The sequence below is a fragment of the Festucalex cinctus genome, chromosome 13, assembly GCF_051991245.1.
Source record: "Festucalex cinctus isolate MCC-2025b chromosome 13, RoL_Fcin_1.0, whole genome shotgun sequence".
In the NCBI taxonomy this organism is placed as follows: domain Eukaryota; kingdom Metazoa; phylum Chordata; class Actinopteri; order Syngnathiformes; family Syngnathidae; genus Festucalex; species Festucalex cinctus.
Window position 1 is genome coordinate 2,625,259 of NC_135423.1, and position 12,613 is coordinate 2,637,871.

Sequence of the window (12,613 nt, forward strand, 5' to 3'; positions counted from 1 at the left end):
GACATCATTTAGCGTCACGTAAAACGCCGTAGCACGCGTTTGACCCGCAGGGGTCGCCGCCCATCGACGTGACATTTGGCATCTTCTCCGCTCAGCTGACAATCGCGGCGGAATACAAAATGGCTCCCCCCTGCGTGATGTGGTTGAGTGTTTTGTTTTTTGTTTTTTTATTATTATTTTTTTTTTTATTATTTTTTTTTTTATATAAAGGCAAGATGTGTGCGCGCGCTCCCATGTGGAAAACCCTGGCAAAGTTATTCAGCTGGAAGAGGTGCACAGGCGGGGGGGCGGAGTAGGGAAGCGGAGGCGAGGACAGCAGGAATTTATTTAGAGGCATGACTAAAGATGCAAAGAGGACAATATTTTTTTGGTGGAGATTCAATTTTGCTTTGGAAAAGGCTCATAATTTACTTGAAAAAAAATCACGGCATACCAAACAAAACGATATTGCCTCAGTTTACTCATCCGAACAATGTAATTTTCCAATCGCAAAGGCTACAGTTTGGGGGGGGGGGGGCAGTATTAGTTGGTTGGTGTTTGATTTTATATTTGCAAATTGCCGCTTGAAAACACTCATGTCTATTTTTCTTCAATTTTTTATGTTTATGTTTTTGTGGTGAAACTGAATGCAGACACCCCAAAGCCCCCCCCCCCAAAAAAAAACAAAAAAAAAAACATAAGTGTTGTTCATATAGCAGTGATGATTAAATCATTGGCTCCCAAAAACGTATAAATACGTTCTATTTTAAATGTTTGAGGTGTCCCAAAGACGTATTTATACGTTTGTTTGTTTGTTTTTTAAGGCTAGAGCATACAGAAGGCTTTGATGCAGCCTCTCAACTGAAAAGAAAGGTTGCAGAAATGGTAGTTATTACACAAACAGCCAGCAGGTGGAAGCAGAGTATAAGAGATCAACCAGGGCCATGTTGGGAAAAAAAGCTAAATTACTTAATGATGAAACTTAGCTATATTCTAATGCTAATTGCTGCAAAACAGAAAAAGATGAAAGAAGATACTCTAATATTTCTTTTGGTAGGTTTCGTGTTTTTATACCAATAGTACACAATATTCTGTGGGCCAGTAAAAATAAATAAATCCATTGCTTCTATGAAAATGGCTGGGAGCGAATGAGCTAAATGACGAAAAGTTAGCATCTATGTTGAAACAGATAAAATATTCCCTTTCATTTTAATTTCCTTATCTTTTTCATTTTCATCGAATAAAATCAGGGTGCTATTTGACAACCCGTCAGGCTTCTCCATTCTGCTGTCAACTGAGTTGGTTTTGGGGGCACATTGCTGGACGTGCCTTCATAATGCGTCTCTTCCACTATGCTAGCTAGCAGTTAAGGTAAACCTGAGCCAGGCCGACTTAGAAAGGTACAAACAGAAAAGAAAAAAAACAAAAACGTTGAGACGCTTTAATGAGCTTAACCCCGAGAAGAAAGTCAACCTGCGGCTTTAACTGTTGTGGATACTACAGGACGTGAGCTCCTTATTACCAGTCAACACGTTTTCTTGCACTACATAAAAAGTAAAAGACATTAACGCCAGATTAATTCATCTTTGTGTCAGTAAGATAGCCACAAAAAAAAAAAAAAAGTAAATAAGGCAAGTCGGAGTCCTCCCCAGTCTGTCACATAAATAATACATTTGGGATGTTGCAGTGGCCTGGCGAAAAAGCAAGAAACTCCAGAGGCGCGCTCGTCTCGTCCTCTACACGGCGAAAAAGCACAGCCGACGCTGTGCTTTCGTATTCTTGTGTGTTTGTTTCACACGTTTAATTGCATCCGGGGAGCCCGGCGCCAGCTTTGCCCTCTCGCGAGTCACTCGTTTAAAAAAGCCAGCCGGCCGGCCGGCTCGCATTTATTTTCAAGCCCACCGACGAGGAATTACACGCCGCCGCTGTGGCGGCGAGGCAAGTGGGCGAGGGCCGTTTGACGCCTGACGTTGATGCAAACGTGGCGGCCGAACGCCGCGAGGCTTGAAACTAGGGATAGACCGATTATCGGCTGGGCCGATTATCGGCGCCGATATTCAGCATTTTGAGAAATATCGGCATCGGCCATTTTGAAGAATCACATGGCCGATAATAGAGCCATTTTTTTTTTAAGTGTTAACTTCAGGGAACTAATTTAAATGTAAAAAAAATTTTAAAAAGTTTGTTTTTTCATTTTTGTCGACCCTGGGAACTCTCTGCACCTTCTGTTTTTAATTGAAATTAAAACTAAGATAAGTAAAAATTTTATAATTTGGATATTTTGAAATTTTGGAAGACTTATTTTGTGTAGAAAATAATTGTTTGTCTTTATTTAACTTTTGAAAACATGCTACTGCGCCTGGGAGATCCCAGAACTTGTCTATTGACTAAGATTTAAAAAAAAAATAAAAAAAACCTTTAAAATATTTTAAATTTAAATTGAATATCGGCTCCAAATATCGGTTATCGGCATCCTTCACTACTAATAATTGGTATCGGTATCGGGCCCGAAAAAACCTTATCGGTCTATCTCTACTTGAAACCGGCCAAATCGATAGCAAGGGTGCATTAGTCCCGTTCGGCTCCGACGCGGACGGCAACACGCAAGGATCAATGCCAAATTGCGGGCCGCCGCATTGTTGATCTTTAGTGAGCTGGTGTTGGCAGCACAGCGGTTGGGGGCGGGGTCACAGTTGAGAGCGAACCTGTAAATTGCGCCACGTTGACCCCGATATCCGTCATGTTGTTTTTTTTGTTTTGATTAGGCGGCATATGCTGCGGACCAAGTGGCGGCAGACGATGTGGCCAAATACGATGAAACGAAAAAAACGATGCAGCGGCAGTGGTTGAGATGTATCGACATCCAAACATCACGATACGATACGGCCACGATGTGATAATTATCACGATATTGTGGGGAGGTTTGGCGATATAAAAAGTCACGATATTGTAAAAAAAAAAAAAAAAAAAAAATCAAACAAAAAAAAAAAAAACGCAATATTGTTAAAAAAAAAAAAGTCTAAATATTATATATATCGGTTCACAAGCATATTACTTTACCCCTCATCTGACCATTAGCGTGGATTTTAAACGTATAAGGGCCAAAACATGCCTTGTGAAAATTAAATTGCACTAAAACAAACAAACAAACAAACAAACAAACAAGTCACCAGAGGGTGCTAGAACTTCACAAATTAAAATCAACCTGACTTTTTTTTTTTAACAGATGTGCTGCTTTTAATATTGTGACATGACGATGACGATATATTGTGGGCGATATCATATCAATTAAATTTTTAAAAAATGAAAACATTGAAAAATTGAAAATTTCTACACACTGTGCCTTTAACTTTACAACTGAGAAAAATTTATGAAAATCAGCTGATTTTTTTTTTGCTGTTTTCTTTTTTTTTGGGGGGGGGGGGGTAGAATGTCATCTGTCTTATGTTGTAATGTCCTCATGTGGAAATAAAATCTTTAAAATCTTTAAAAATTTGGAAAAACAAACAATTTTTGCCAATTTTAAAAGAACTCATAATATTGGCCGATAAAAACAGCCGGCCGATTAATTGGTCGAGTCGATTCTTTCTTCCGCTTCTGATGTTTTTCAAACCTTGAATTCAAACGTAATCATCTTCCATAATCATATTTCATGAAGTGGCCTCTTAGCACTCGACGCTTGCTGTGTTGCCATGTTTGCTCGCATTCCCTCAAAAACACAAAAACAAATGCCGACGTGTCAAATCATGTTGAGTCTCATGAACACCCACTCAAAACCAAGACACATTTTTTATTCTATTCTTCTGTACTCGATAAGTTTCACTCAACAAGTTCCAGGTCCTAAAATTGGCGACGAGAGACTCAAGTCAAGTCACGTGACTCGAGTCACCCTCACCTCTGCTACGAATCCCTAATGGGAAACAACAAACCCGTGTTTTCGATGCAAAAAAAAAACCCTTTCACCGCCGCTTGCCAAAACCGCAAAACCCACACCCGTTTACGAGCACGTTGTTACTTTTGAAGCGTCGTCATCTCCCGGCGAGATTATCATCGGCGCATATTAAATGAGCCGACATCATCGCTCATTAAAAAAAAAAAAAAGGAAACATCTCATGCAGCAAAAGCTCCTTTTGTATCGCGAGTGAGGATCGGAGACGTTTTGGCAGGGGGGGTCGGGGGGGGGGGGCTCGGAAAAAGATGTAAAAGTCTGGCAGCGGAATCTGACGAAAGACCCGCACGCGCGTGAGGAGAGGATGGAAATTTCATCACAGCTTTACTTTTCTGGAACGTGAGCTTCGCGAAGGAATGACGCCCCCCAGACCCCCCCCCCCCCCACGGAGGAAGGCGGGGACGGACGGTTTGAGTCACGATTTGGACACCGCGACAGCACGCTGGAAAAATAAGACGGTGTTGACGCAATAACGTCTCCATTCGAGCACGAATAAATTGTTTCGAATCGGATTCCAGGGACGCGAGGAAGAAAAAAAATGGAGGCAAACAATTGGAAATCTGGAAATTGCATTTCAGGTGGTCTGCGTCGGATGTCGAAATGCATGCATCGCCAAATTCCCCCCCCCCCCCCAAAAAAATGACTTTTATTTACTTTTCAAATAAATGTAACTCAGTTTTATTTTGAAAATTCAGCAAAGTGAGTTTTCACAACTTTCCAGCTAAGGTTAATAGCAATCACTTTTTTTGAAAGACCTAAAATAAGCAACATATGTATTCATTTTTTTTATACCTCATAAAATTTTCATTAAAAAAAAAAAAACATAGGCAAATTTTTTTTGGGCTAAATACGTGATATTAGTACTTCCTCGCCCATCCCTACTTTTCAGACATTCATTTTATTTATTTTTTTACATAATCTAATAAACGATGAGACTTTTGCCATAGACTTTTTTTTTTTCCTACAAAATCAGCAAACGTGATTTTTAAAAATATTTAATCACTTTAAAGTCTGAAAACTTGGATCAGATGATCAATTTTGTTCATTTTCCAACTAAGAATAACTAGCAAAATTTAAGTTATTAATTTTTCAGTCAGACATTATAATTTTTTAAAATGTTAATTAAAAAACAAAAATCTTAAAATTTGCGGGATTAACATGCACATTGCGACAAATTTTTATTCCAAAAAATATAGTAAAAAAAAAAAATCCAGATACCCTTTTATTCTGCTAAAAAACATAAAAGACAACATTTAGCATGTATTTGAATTAGACAGCCCCAACCGACATATTGTTCAATTGCGCAATACTTCCTGTTGACTTTCGAATCCTGCAGCAGCCCAATTAGGCAGCAAATGAGTTTGGATGAAGTGATGATGTTTCGATGCAACATAATAACCTCGCTGATGCAAATGCTTGAATTCATTCAGTTTTGCTAACGCGATTAGCCGATTGCTTAGCTTACGTCTGATTCCTGTTGACCATTAAAAACAGGGTGTCCAAACTACGGCCCGGGGGCCATTTGCGGCCCGCCGTCCATTTTTTAGTGGCCCGCGACATATGCTAAAAATGGCATTTGACTCAGTTCAAATAAAATAAAAACAAAAATATTTGGAGATGGTCAAAGTAAGAAGGGAGCGTGTCGAAAAACACGGGTGCTATTAAAGGTTATTTTAGTTCACTAAAACTAGCAAAATAACACACTAAAATTCAAAAAAACAATTTCGTTAACGAAAAAATAAAAACGAAAATGCTTTTTAAAAAACGAAAACTAACTGAAATTACATTTTATGTTTACAAAACTAACTAAAACTATAATTATAGCAAAAAATGTCCTTCGTTTTAGCCTTTGGTGTGATTTTTAGTAGATTTATTTTGATATCAACCCGAATAATGACGTTGGAAAGGATGTCACACAGAAGTGACGTCATCGAGCAGCAGCCAATAGAAAAGCACCAAAAGATGACGTCTTGTTTTTTTAAATATTGCGCACAAGTAATGCACATTTAAAAAAAACTAATACTAATACTGAAACTAACTAAAACTAAAAATAAGCATTTATTAAAGAAATAAAACTAATAAAAACAGAACCGCCATGAGAACTAATAAAAACTAACTAAAATAAAAAAATTCCGAAACTATAATAACCCTACTGCCATTTTACAAATAAATTGCTTTATATACTGTAGCATTTTTCTAAATATGCAAAAGCACAAATAAATTATTTGCAAAATTTTTAGGACTAAACACAATTTCTCTTCATAACATGATGTGGCCCTTGCGTCCGTCTGATTTTCTGTATGTGGCCCTCAAATGAAAAAGTTTGGACACCCCCGATTAAAAACAAACTTTTGGGTAAGTTTCTACCTCCTGTTTTTGTCAGCATTGCTAAACGGCTCGACAGCACTCACTATTGGTTCACTTTTTTTTTTTTTTTTTTTTTTGTCCCTCCATCTTTTTGGAGGCCTAATGGAGGCTCAGCTGTGACTTGTCAGAGTGTATTTTAAAAGCATCGCCTTCGAAGAGTTGGGAATTATCCGCCTTCAATCCCCTCATGAGCGAGCGACTTAATGCCCCCGTTTCATACAAAGTATATTTAAATTATTTTATTTATTTTTTTCTCATACGAGCGCTCGAAAACGTTGCTAACGAAGGCCGCGTTCCCTTCCAAGCGTTCTCGCCTATTGAATAAAGATCACGTAAAAGAAATAAATAGGGGTGTGAATTGCCAAGTACCTGACGATTCGATTCGTATCACGATTCACAGGTCACGATTCGATTCGATACCGATTAATCCCGATACGAATTTATAAGTCGATTGTTGCGATTTTTTTTTTTTTCATTCAAATTTAGAAAATACTAATCAGTAAGCTTGTAGAGTGTAAGATTTATATGAAAATGTATTATTTATTTATCTGAAATTTCAGTCTTATAGAGGTTGTAATCTGTTTCATGTTTAAACAGCATTAAAATAAAATATTAAGGCTTAATGTGCCGTTCATATAACATTCTTCCATGCTCAAGGTGTGAATCCTAAAAAAATAAAAATAAAAAAAATAAAAAAAATAAAAAATAAAAAAATCGATTCTGCTGATTATTGAATCGCGCAATGTGTAGTATCGCGATATATCGCCGAATCGATTTTTTTTTTTTAAACACCCCTAGAAATAAATATTTGCTTTTGTCGTCGACGTACTGTAACGCAGGGAAAAGGTTGTCACTATGGTAACAGGCGAAGAGGCTCGGAGCGATCCCAACAGCTATTTGCAAGCCAATTAGTGTCATAAAAAAAATAAAAAAAACACTGTCAGCTGTCAGAATTCTTCAAACATTACTTCGAAGATTAAGATCAATTTAGGAGGTATTATAAGCCTATCAAAAAAAAAAAAAAAAAAAAAATGCCCCAGACAGACGCGGGACGGACGGAGTCGAGTCGAGCGGGATTTTACCCGTTTAATCCCTCGACAAGAATCTGTCTGCTAAATAGGAGGAGAAATGTTGAAGACAGATTAACGCCGAATCAGAAAAGCTCGCGGCGAGATTTGATCCCCTTCATTGATTTCCTCTTTTGCCTCGCTTTGCTGATTCCGCCATTCCAGTTGAAACAGAGTTGGAATGTCAAGGATTTCGAGCAGAACATTGCAGATAGCCAAGGTTTGGTTTTTTTGGGGGTTTTTTCTCCGCCATCTCATCCAGATCTGACATGGTCACGACCAAGAAGCAAGACAAGACCAACCTGCGATCTTACGCTTGAGACGTTACATTACATGCTGTCTTTTTCACTTCCTAATTTCATGGCAAATCAGAAAATAGTGTCAAACTGTGACGCTATCATCTGTCGACTTTAGGTGGCACAAAAAAAAAAAAGAAAAAAAAAAGCATGCCTATTATTGACAATCATCTGTCTAGGATACCAACTTAGACTTGGACCCCAAATCTCTAGTACAGTGGTGTCCAAACTGCGGCCCGGGGGCCATTTGCGGCCCGCCGTCCATTTTTTTTGACTCAGTTCAAATAAAATAAACAAAACAAAAAATGTTTGGAGATGGTCAAAGAAAGAAGGGAGGGAGTCGAAAAACAGGTGCCATTAACTCATTTGCTCCCAATAACGTGTAAATACGTTTTTGTTTTTTTGTTTTTTAATGTTTTAAGTGTCCCAAAGACGTATTTATACGTATTTATACTCCCATCCATTTTCACATTTCGCAATCCCGTTCGCTCCCGGCTGTTTTACTGGATTTTGACTGATTTTGCAAGGCCCACAGAATATTGTGTTCTATTGCTATAAAAACATGGAACCTATCAAAAGAAAGATTAAAGTCTCTTCTTCCATCAGGAAAAAAAAGTATGTTTCTCTCTGTTTCCGTTTTGCAGCAATTAGCAGTAGAAGAGAGCTAAGTTTCATCAGTTTTCACAAATCTATTTAAAATTGTAAGTAATTTAGCTTTTTTTTCCTACATGGCCCTGGTTGATCTCCTTTGTTCTGCTGCCACCTGCTGGCCGTTTGTGTAATAACTACCATTTCTGCAACCATTCTTTGCAGTTGAGAGGCTGCATCAAAGTCTTCTGTATGCTCTAGCATAAAAAAAATAAATAAATAAATAAAAAAAACGTATAAATACGTCTTTGGGACACTTAGAACATTTAAAAAAAAAACTTATTTTCACGTTATTGGGAGTAAATGAGTTAATGACAAATATGTCCACCCAAGTTTTCTATTGATCAGTTAAACAAGTGCCAGGGTCTAATTTATTCCAACTTTCCAGGAGGCGCTACTGTTATAGCATAAAAATAGCCTTCATTAAACGGAACCTTGGGTTTTGACTACAAATACTCCAGGTGATGATATTGGCCTGAACTCGCTGGAATAAGTTGAGCTTCGAAAGAGAAGAAATTCGCGAGGAAACCGCTCAGCTGGGAATTTCAACCATTCATTTATTCCTCATCATGACTGGATTCTCGCCCCGAAACAGATTCCAGGCCTCGGCCGGCCGGGGGTTGAACTTAATTCATCATTCATTCTCTCTCTATTCCTATTTGCGCGCCGAGGGATCCGATCGCGCTCTCGCCGCCATTCAGGTTCAGCGCTTTAATGTCATGTTTTATTCAGGCCCGTCCAAACGCGACCTTACAAGCAAAACTCCAAAGCGGCGCTGCTTTGGAGTCACAAAGAAACACAAAGAAAGCAATTCAAATACGCTCTAGCAAAAAGGAAAAAAAAAAGGAATTTTGAAAGAGTGCAAATTACCGCCGGGCAACTCGTGGAAGACGAAACAGAATATCAACTTTCCATTTCACAGTATGTAAAGACGGAAAAAAAAAAAAACTTTACACAAATAGCTTGTCTTCTTTTCAGGGAAGAGCAACATCAAGAGAACCGAAAAGCTCAGACGTCATGAGAACCGATACTTGACCACCGTTCAACTACTTTGGAAGTCTTGATTTGCATTTGGTTCAAAACAGACAACAAAATTCTTCTCTTGTATAGAAACAAAACTTAAAAACTGTGACCAGGCTCTTCTTTTTAAGAAAGTGCAATATCAATAGTTTGTAGCTTGGAATACAAGAGAGATTGTTTGTGTGTGTGTTACAATTTTTTGGGGACTACGATTCGATCCAGAATCGATTTTCGATTCTCGATTCAAGCGATATTCGATTTGAAATTATTTGATTGACAAATGAATTGTACTTCAATTTACAGATATGTACAACATTGTCATGATCTACTCCAGTCTGCTTTGCAAGACAAAATAACAAATAGAGACATTAAAGTGTCTTTTTTTTTTTTTTTTTTTTTTAAACATTTATTAATTTTGTATTGTAAGTGCCTTTTTCCACAAAAACAGCATGTGGGCTACAACTGCCTTTTCCCCTTCTTCTTCATTTCTAATTTAAATAAAATCGATTTTTGGATATTAAATATGGATTCGATTCGATTAATAAATGACAATCTCGATTCTTTTATCAATTGATTTTTGGGCACAGCCCTGGTCAAAACTACTTTGATGTATAAAATTGCATCTAAAACAATAACAAAGCATTGTGAACAAAACCTCTCTGACAAACGTGATGATTTTCTAATGTGACAAACTGCCGCAGTATAGCGCCAACCAGTGGCGAGGAGGACTTACCGTTACCTAAGTCGAGTCCAACACACACAAGTGCAACAAACACTAGTTGTTAAACGTCCACTAGTGCCGGAAGCTGATCTTCAATGTTTGTTTATGGAGTAGAATGTGTGGCTTGAGCACAAGGTGCTGTTGCTCCACTTCGCTCGCTCCCCGTACATAATTTCGCCCCTCAAAACTGCGGCGCGGAAACACAAAGAAAGCAATTCAAATATTTCGACTGAATAAAAGTGGTTTTGAGAGCCTGGAAATTACTGCGGGGCAACTCGCGGCAGACAAAACGGAATCTAAACTTTCCATTTCACGCGGCGTTCCGGGAGAGATTTTGACAGCGGCGCCGCCGCAACGAGCAACGGAACGCTCAAAGAGGAGTCGTAGCGAGCGAGGAAAGCGAGCGCTTCCATTAGCTGCTGCGAGCAAGCGGCGGCGGCGGCGAGAGAGAGCGAGAGCGAGCGGCGGCGCTTAATCTGCTGTCAGCTCGCCTTCAAGCGGGTCTCCCAGGAACGTTCCTGCCCATCCATCTCGAGGGGCGACGCCCCCCGGAGGAGGCCGGAATCACAGCAATTAGCATTCGCACTCAACACTATCAAGCCTTTACAATCCCCGTGCGACCGCACCCACGGATCGGCGCCGTCGTCGGCGTGGGGTACAAATTGGCACAAATGAGCAAAATGACGAGGGGAGCGCAAACCTCCGCCAAGGCCAAAACGTCCTTATCTGGTTCTGTGTTAAATTGTAAACACGCTCTAACGGCGCGTGAAATTTGAAAGTCGCCTAAATTTGCTCACACTCTGCCAATAATGAGAGTGACACTGCCCCCTAATGCAGTGGAGGTACAATTGCACTTTATTCTACGATAGTAAAAAAATAAATAAATAAAAATAAAAAAGCATGTTCCCCGAGGTCAAACGCGCCCCCCTTGACACACCTCATGAATTTTCTAACGGCGCGTGAAATTTGAAAGTGGGCGCCTCCGCCTAAATTTGGCCACACTCTGCCAAATAATGACAGCGCCACTGCCCCCTAATGTAGTGGAGGTGCAATTGCACTTTATTCTAATACAGTAAAAAAATAAATAAATAAATGAAAATGAAAAAAATAAAAAAGCATGTTCCCCGAGGTCAAACGCGCCCCCCTTGATGGAGACCCCGCCCCAAGCTATAACCAGAGGCTGAGCTACACTGTGCTTGTTTACAAAACAGCCGTAACACCGAGCTACCGTCACGAAATATATTCAGTGCGGAAAATCGGTACACCATACCGAATAGGGGTGTTGAAAAAAGTCGATTCGGCAATATATCGCGATACTACAGCACGCAATTCTCGAATCGATTCAATAGGCAGCCGAATCGATTTTTTAACATCCATTTTTGATGGGAAAATATTCAACAAAATGTCTAACTTTCACACTTTAAGCTTGGAAGAATGTTATATTAATGGAAGCCTGAATATTTTATTTCAATTCCTGTTTATTAAATGCAGTGGCTCACAGTTATAAAACTGAAGTTTCAGATCAATAAATAATACAATTTCATACAAATCTTACAGGGTACATGTAGAAGTTTACTGAAAGGTATTTTCTAAATTAAGTAAAAAAAAAAATGGGAAAAAAAAATCGCAACAATCGACTTGTAAATTCATATCGGGATTAATCGGTATTGAATCGAATCGTGACCTATGAATCATGATACGGATCGAATCGTCAGGTACGAGGCAATTCACACCCCTAGTACCGAATGTCCCGTATCTGCATACCCCAATAGATACCCAATGGACTCTTCGTCCTTAAGAGTCCAGCTTTAGTCACTGAGAACTGAAAATGCAAAAATCGCACAATTTTTCATTCATTCATTCATTCATTCATTCATTCATTCATTTTCAAGCAGGAGCCAATCCTGTGTGACCAGACTTTCACATGTCCCATATCAATTCATTAAACAGGTTTTGGGTCATCATCACCATTACAATAACCAAAGAGCAAACATGGAAAATGCCACGACTAAAGACAGAAAGGAAAAGTTATTTTTTTTAAATGTTAAGTAAAGTGGTGGGGAAAAAAAGAGCCCCGGATCGCATAACCCTAAAGTGCAGAGTTATACCACCGACAAAGGCCTGACAGTTCTCATGCACCATTCACTGGGAAATGGCGGAAAATTCCACCAAATTGAAGAATTCCCATCAGAGCAATAGTGAAGGTTTGTTATTTGTTGGTTAATTTTGAGCAGAAAAAACAAACAAACAAACAAACCGGAGCTTACCTCGACCGCGGCTCGACAATTGGGATGCATCATTCCCTGGGAAATTGAGAAAAATTCAGAAAAATCTCATAATTGCTCAGATATTAAATTCAAGTGTGAAATTATGCAGACAGTTGTTTTTTGTTTTTTTGTTGTTTTTTTTAAATCATCATTGCTAAACTAAGACCACGAGGTGGTTGGCAGCTGCTTGGGGTTTACATTAGGGGTGTGAATTGCCTAGTACCTGACGATTCGATTCGTATCACGATTCACAGGTCACGATTCGATTCGATACCGATTAATCCCGATACGAATTTATA

General features: G+C 39.0%; 1 protein-coding gene across 6 annotated transcripts in view; it reads right to left on the minus strand.

Moving 5' to 3' along the window:
- Positions 1 to 12,613, minus strand: part of nectin1b (nectin cell adhesion molecule 1b) — a 221,268-nt gene that overhangs the window by 203,276 nt on the left and 5,379 nt on the right. For 5 of the 6 annotated variants that reach the window (XM_077494333.1, XM_077494331.1, XM_077494335.1 and 2 more), the window contains exon 2: positions 12,315 to 12,350. The exons of the other annotated variant lie outside the window; for it this stretch is intronic. In XM_077494333.1, the coding sequence (XP_077350459.1) occupies positions 12,315 to 12,350 (36 nt within the window). The remainder of the gene's footprint in view (positions 1 to 12,314; positions 12,351 to 12,613) is intronic. 6 annotated transcript variants of the gene reach the window in all.